Source organism: Coptis chinensis, chromosome 8 (assembly GCF_015680905.1).
Source record: "Coptis chinensis isolate HL-2020 chromosome 8, ASM1568090v1, whole genome shotgun sequence".
Lineage (NCBI taxonomy): Eukaryota > Viridiplantae > Streptophyta > Magnoliopsida > Ranunculales > Ranunculaceae > Coptis > Coptis chinensis.
This window is the reverse complement of record NC_141463.1, coordinates 43,017,871-43,024,779: the sequence shown is the minus strand read 5'-3', so window position 1 is coordinate 43,024,779 and position 6,909 is coordinate 43,017,871. Positions and strand designations below refer to the sequence as shown.

The 6,909-nt window shown below is 41.4% G+C and overlaps 2 protein-coding genes across 2 annotated transcripts; both read left to right on the top strand.

The window, feature by feature from the left end:
- The first annotated feature begins 3,756 nt into the window (after window positions 1-3,756).
- Window positions 3,757-4,788, top strand: LOC147481525 (uncharacterized). Its single transcript, XM_086578965.1, has one exon. It carries the CDS (start codon window positions 3,757-3,759, stop codon window positions 4,786-4,788), a length of 1,032 nt encoding a protein of 343 aa, XP_086435091.1.
- A 1,257-nt stretch (window positions 4,789-6,045) lies between these two features.
- Window positions 6,046-6,633, top strand: LOC147481524 (uncharacterized). Its single transcript, XM_086578964.1, has one exon. The coding sequence runs from the start codon at window positions 6,046-6,048 to the stop codon at window positions 6,631-6,633; it is 588 nt and encodes a 195-aa protein (XP_086435090.1).
- The last annotated feature ends 276 nt before the right edge of the window (window positions 6,634-6,909 follow it).

The following is a 6,909-nucleotide window of genomic DNA, read 5'->3' as shown; positions in this document are numbered from 1 at the left end:
TATATTAACACCAACCCTCAAGGCGATCACCATAGTTCCTTTCTTGGGTGGTCATTCACATGTTATCATTTAATGATATATTTTCCACGTAAATAAACACAATCCTCATACGGTAACTAATAAATAATTAATATTTACACCAAACAAAATCATCTTACAATCTTTCAAAATCAAATAATAAGCACAAACATTAATAATTATAAAATCAATAATAGTGTTTATTAATTCCATACCGACTTAAAGTACAATAATTCTCTAACTCTTTACATTAGATCTTGTTCTGCAATATATACAAAACAACTCCTATTCATTTACTAGTTACGTAAAATTGACCACACAATTAATTTGTATAGATACGTACCACCTACGTATTTAACATATATAGGAACAAATTTATTTAGTGAGTCTACAAATTTCTAAACATTACAAAATTAAATTCCAACATAATACCATAGTTCATGATTCCGAACGAAACTTCGGAATTCCGCCTGAAATTTTGGTTTTTCAAAAAACTGGAATTCCGAATATAGAATCGAAATATCCGAAATTCCGAATGTAATAGGGGTCGAAATTTAATGAATTTCGGTTTTTGGATTTGTTGGAATTCCGAGAATTTTGAAATTCCAAACTATGCATAATACTGAGTAATTTGAACATATCCTAAAATTTTCAGAATTTTATCACAAACAATGAACACTATAAAATTCACACAACAAATAAAATTTGAAAAATATTATAAAATCGAAAAACTGTCCAAACGGTACAAACGAGATATGTATTCTGACTGCCTCAAAAATATATATTCAGCTAGCCTGGACTTGCTGAATTTTAACAACTACATCAATGGAAAATGTAATTATATATAAAATAACGATTTCAAGAATTTTGAATTCAATTAATGTTAAAATACTTGTAACAATGAAGTCATAGTCTTTGTATTGTAAATCTACATTACGATTTATTTAATGCACAACACTTTATTTCTTAATCAAATCAACCTATGAGTATTATCAATAACAATAGCAAAAGAAAAATTAGATGATGTTTACTCACATTTTAATGCAAAAATTATATATGTTAATTTCCTTTCTTCACTTCTTCACCAATATCTAATTTTTTTTTTTTTCATTCTTTAATTTAATTTGTTTTAGGGTTTCAAATAATTGAAAGTAATGGAAATAGATCTCAAATTCATATTTAATTAAAACCTAATTTTTAAAAACATATATTATGACTATATTTGGGCTTGTAATGGGTCTCAAAAAGGCCCAAGAACCTATGATAACCCATGGGCTAATTTTGACATGTCAAATAAGCTCAAATATAACTCTAACAAACCCGTATTTGATTTTTATTACTTCTAATAAATAAATTTTACACAAGAGCACAATATTTTAATACAACAAGCAAAAAGTGTGAGACATATGATGTTTAATTATATTTTCGATTAATTTTTAACCATATAGAAAAATAGCGGTCATTACAATATACACAACTCAAAGGAATCTCGTCCCGAGATTCGAAGTATAGAGAGCTAAGCAAACAATTAGTAATATCAAATCAACTTAGTTTTATAAGAGAAAATGCAAAAATTTCAAACGACATACATGCATGTACGTTGTATTAATGAAACACATTTAACATCATGTTTGTGAGTGTACTAACCATTAAAGTATGTCCATAAATGTATAGAACCCAAGAAACACGTGTATACGCTAGATACACAACTTTAAAGAATAAATGTAATTAGTTTCTTCAATTTCCAACACTTAATTAAAATCATTCTTTCTCAGTTCAACATAACTCATATTCTTCGAGTTAAATCATACTAAGAAGGTAAGGTAGTTCCTCTCACACTGAGGCAGTTCCTCTTTTAGTATTTCCCCACTAGTTCAAGATGTTTAACAATATATAAATATACATATAATAATTTCCTTCTCAATGATCTTCCCAGTCAAAACTTTTTGTTTAAAAGCTTACAAGTTTCATCTACCATCTTGGTGTTTACAAATATATCAACATTTCTCTTAGTGTCTCACAAATACCGCATGTTCTAAAATAAAAATACAAATCGTATAGGCAGACGCATATCATCAACAACCTACACTATGTCCACTATCATATAAGATCAAACACCTACAATGTGATGCATGCACATTGGCCCACACACCAATGATGTGCAATTATACACTGGTTCACACACCAACATACATACAAGTCTTCTGTCATCACATATAGGATCAAACACCAATGATGTGTAGTATGCACATTGGATCACACTCCAATGGTGTAAATGTATACTGTATAGGACGTATTCATGACACGTGGGGTTATAGGTGGCAAGTGGGTCGTATGCCGAATAGCAAAGAAGAGACCTAATGTAGCGGATCGTGTCCGCGGTAATACAACTGCCGAGAACTGCCCTGTAACTGCCAGAGAAAGAGTGGGAGCGTCGGATCAAGCCCGCGGAACAGAGATGTACCACGGAACCTAGAAAGGCATAAGATTCAGTGAAGTATCGGGGCCTAAAGGGATGTGGATTAAGGAAAGAAGTAGCAGGAGCACAGTAGCCAGAACACAATACCTAGAGAGACGGTTGGACAAGTGGCAGACGTGGGACACGAAAAGAGATCATGGAGAGCGGTTAGAGAGGATGGAGCGGTTAGAGAAATGATAGCGGTTATGGGATATATAGAGGAGCGCCAGAGAAGAGAGAGAGAGGGTGAAAAAAGAGAGGGAGTAAGATCAGAGACATTGTGATTTCAGAGGTTGTAAAATCTAATCATACATTTTGGCGCCGTTTGTGGGGAGCTCGTAGGAGAAAATGGCCACTATAGCAAAAAGAGGCGTAGGAAGACCTAAGAAAGGAGCAGTTAGAGAAGCCGTTGAGGAAGTAGAGATCGCTGGGATGGAAGGGGTAGGAGAGGAAGAATTATCAGATGTGGCGGCGGACGCCACCAGACTTTTGCAGGAAGAGGTAGTTAGGCTAAGAGTTTAGGAAGGACAGGGAGACTACACGGGGGGAAACGGAGCTGGGGGATCCTAGGGGCAGTGAAGCGGAGGGGGAGAATGTGGAGTACCCGCTACCGGACGTCGAACCAATGGCGGGTATCACTTTGGAGGTAGTTCAGGCCATGATCGAGAAAGATAGGGAAGTGAACCGTGTGGCAGAAAAAGTGAACCAGAGTGTGGCTCAGAAAGAGGTGGCGAGCCTTAATAAAAATCCGCTGGCAGATTCAATATGGAATTTCGAAGTACCTAAGAGGTTCTCCCAGCCCAGATTTGAATGGTACGATGGGAAAGGAGACCCAACTGATCATTTGCACCATTTTCGGCAGCAAATGCCGTTATGGCAGGAGAGTAAGTATGATGGGCTCCGCTGTATGATGTTCTCGGCCAGCCTTAAGGGGAGGCTCGGACTGGTATTACCGGTTGGCTTCGCGGAGCATCAAAGTGTTTGAAGAATTGGAGCGCGCATTTATCAACCACTTCATTCACCAGAAGAGAAGGATGGTCGATATCGCGGCTCTATTCAATATTAAACAAAGGTCCGCAGAATCGTTAAGGGCGTTTTTATGTAGATTCAAGGAAGAGACGCTAAGAGTGGAAAATTTGGATGAGCATACGGCGGTCATAGCTTTCCAGCACGGATTGAGGTCAGGAACGAGAGTCCATGAGTCGGTCTCCAAAATTGAAATTACTACTTTGCACGCACTATACCCGAAAGTAGAAAAATACATACGATATGAGGATATAATGCAGAGAACTGCAAAGGAACAGAAGAAATCGGAAAAGGCAGTGCAAGTGGTTGAGAGGGATGATCGAAAGGGTAAACGAAAGATAGAGGACAAGGAGAGGGGGTCTTACAAAGGGGAGAGCCGAGGTCCGGAGAGGACAGGAGATCGGGGTAGAAGGGACATACGGGAGAGGAAGCCATACCGTGAGTTAGAACAGACGCCTCTTAGCAGACCTTTAGAGGAAATCTTGCCTCTAATTAAGGGGAACCAGTATTATGAGGGGCCGCGAAGTATCCCAAGGGAGATAGAAGGGAAACCATTCTGCGAGTATCATCAAGTCAGAAACCATGCTACAAATGAGTGTTACACCTTGAAATGGTTAGTAGAAAGGATGATTGAAAAGGGAATGCTCAGAGAGTTTGTCGCCGAAGTTCACCAAGCTGAGAGAGTGCCAGCCTCGGCTAGAATTTTGGGTACCATCAATGTCATTTTCAGTGGAGAGACGCTGGGTAGGAATACACATAGGGATAAGATAAGAAGGACAGCAAGTCTACAACAGGTGAGTGAGGTGGTGAGCATACCGCGGTTAGTGAGTGGAGCCGCGATGATAGACGGGAGCATAATGTTCACCCCGAAGGATTTAGAGTCGGTAATTTCGCCGCATGAGGATGCCTTGGTAATTACCATAGCAATGGAAAATTACCTGGTTCGAAGGGTGTTGATAGACTGCGGCAGTTTAGTGGATTTGTTGTTCAAAGGGGCCATGGAGGATATGAACATCGATAGAAACCAGTTGAAGGCTCCGCAAACCAATCTGTATGGGTTCAATGGCAGTATGACAGAGCCCGTTGGGGAGTTAACTCTCCCTGTGACAGCAGGTCCGACGACTGTATTCACTAGGTTCATGGTGGTGGACACTGGTTCACAATATAATGCGATTTTAGGGAGAAAATGGATTCATGAAATGAAGGCCATTCCATCAACGTATTACCAGGTGATCCGCTTTCCCACTAAGGGGGGGGAACATATGAAATTAAGGGGGATCAAGTAGCCGCGCAGAGTATACAGCAGGTAACTGCGAAGAGTTTGGTCCGCGGAACAAAAGGAGAGGGGCCGTCTCATGAACAAGGAGCAGCGTAGCAATTACAGGAAGCGGCAGAGACAAAAAGATCCGAGCCGCCATTGGGTCCGAAAACATTGGACACGGTTGAAGTAGTTAACCTGGGGGTAGGAGACGATGAGAAATTTACATCCGTAGGGACCGACTTACAAAGAGAATGGAAAAGTAAACTCGTGCAGTTCTTAACTCAAAATTCAGATGTGTTTGCGTGGGTGATAGAGGATATCACGGGTTTGGATCCAGAGTTTGCATGTCATCATCTGCACATGAATGAGGGTGCTAAGCCAATTCGCCAAAAGATGAGAAGCATACGTCCGAAGTACGCGGAAGCGATTCGTGAGGAGGTTATTCGACTGAAAGGGGCGGGGATAATAAGGGAGGTAGAATACACAAAATGGTTGTCCAACATGGTCGCGGTTACGAAAAAGAATGGCAAAGTCAGAATGTGCGTGGACTTTACGGACGTGGACAAGGAGTGTCCGAAAGATTGTTACCCTATGCCGTGGGTGGATGAACTAGTGGACCGAACTGCAGGATTCAAGGTGTTCTCTTTCATGGACGCGTCCATGGGATACAATCAAGTCGCCATGTACGGCCCGGATCAGGAAAAGACCACGTTCGTGGTAGAGGGGGGCACCTACTGTTACACCAGGATGCCCTTTGGGTTAAAAAATGCTGGGGCAACATTTCAACGGGTAGGAGAAAAAATGTTCCAAGGGAAGATTCGGAAGGGGATGGAGATATATATTGATGATATGGTGGAAAAGAGCATGTCAGAAGACGAACACTTGGAAGGTCTTTAGGAAACTTTTCACATACTACGAAGGCACAAGCTGAAGCTCAACCCCGAGAAGTGTACCTTTGGAGTAGCGTCTGGGAAGTTCTTGGGTTACATAGTAACACACCGCGGTATAGAGGCAAATCCAGAACAAATTAGATCACTGATAGAAATGCCGTCCCCGCAAAATGTGAAAGAGGTACAAAGTTTAGCGGGAAGAGTCGCGGCACTAAATCGGTTTATTTCTAAATCATCGGACAAATGTCGACCGCTGTATCGACTGTTGAGGAAAACACAAGACTTCATATGGACCGCGGAATGTGAGGGAGCCTTCCAGGAGTTGAAGAATTATTTAGGTAAAGCACCACTTTTGTCGCGGCCGGAACTAAGGGGAAAAACTGTATTTGTATATGGGGGTTTCAGAGTACGCGGTGAGCTCGGTATTGGTGCGAATCGTTGAAAAGATAGAAAAACCCGTTTACTTTCAGAGTAAGACCATGCTGGTTGCGGAAACCCGATACAGCAGAATTGAGAAATACGCTTTGGCACTGGTATTCTCAGCACTAAAGTTGAAACCTTATTTCGAAGCTCATTCTGTGGTGGTAATAACAAACATGCCTCTCAAGCAGGCATTGAAGGCGGAGAAGTCAGGAAGAATGCTGAAGTGGGCAGTAATACTCAGTTGCTACGAAATACAGTACCAGATCAGAACCGCAGAAAAAGCACAAGCGATGGCGGAGGTGTTAGCAGAATTCCCAGCTGAGGACCCAACGTGGGGAGAGGAAATGGTCATGGATCGCGAAGGGGAGCTTAACCACGACCCATTGGATCCATGGGATGCGCGGAATGGTTGGAGAGTTTTCGCGGATGGCTCGGCTACAGATACAGGGAACGGAATAGGTGTCGTCCTGGTGACTCCTGAGAACAATAGGCTGGAATTATCGATGAAACTGGGATTTGCGGCTTCCAACAATGAGTCCGAAAGTAACTGGCGGTGATAGCAGGTTTGGGTATGGCACAAGATTTAGGAGTGAGCGAACTGTCCGTTTGCTCGGATTCTAACCTAGTGGTGTGTCAACTGAATGGAGGATTCGTGGCTCGCTGCCCAAGGATGGCGAGATACTTGGAAGTCTTGCAGAGAAAAGAACGTAAGTTCAAGAAGATTAAATTTGCACATTTGAACCGCGGTGAAAATAGACATGCCGATGCATTGGCATATGTCGCGGCAGTACTTCCAGGGACAGAGGGAAGATCTATTGAAGTAAGGGTGTTGA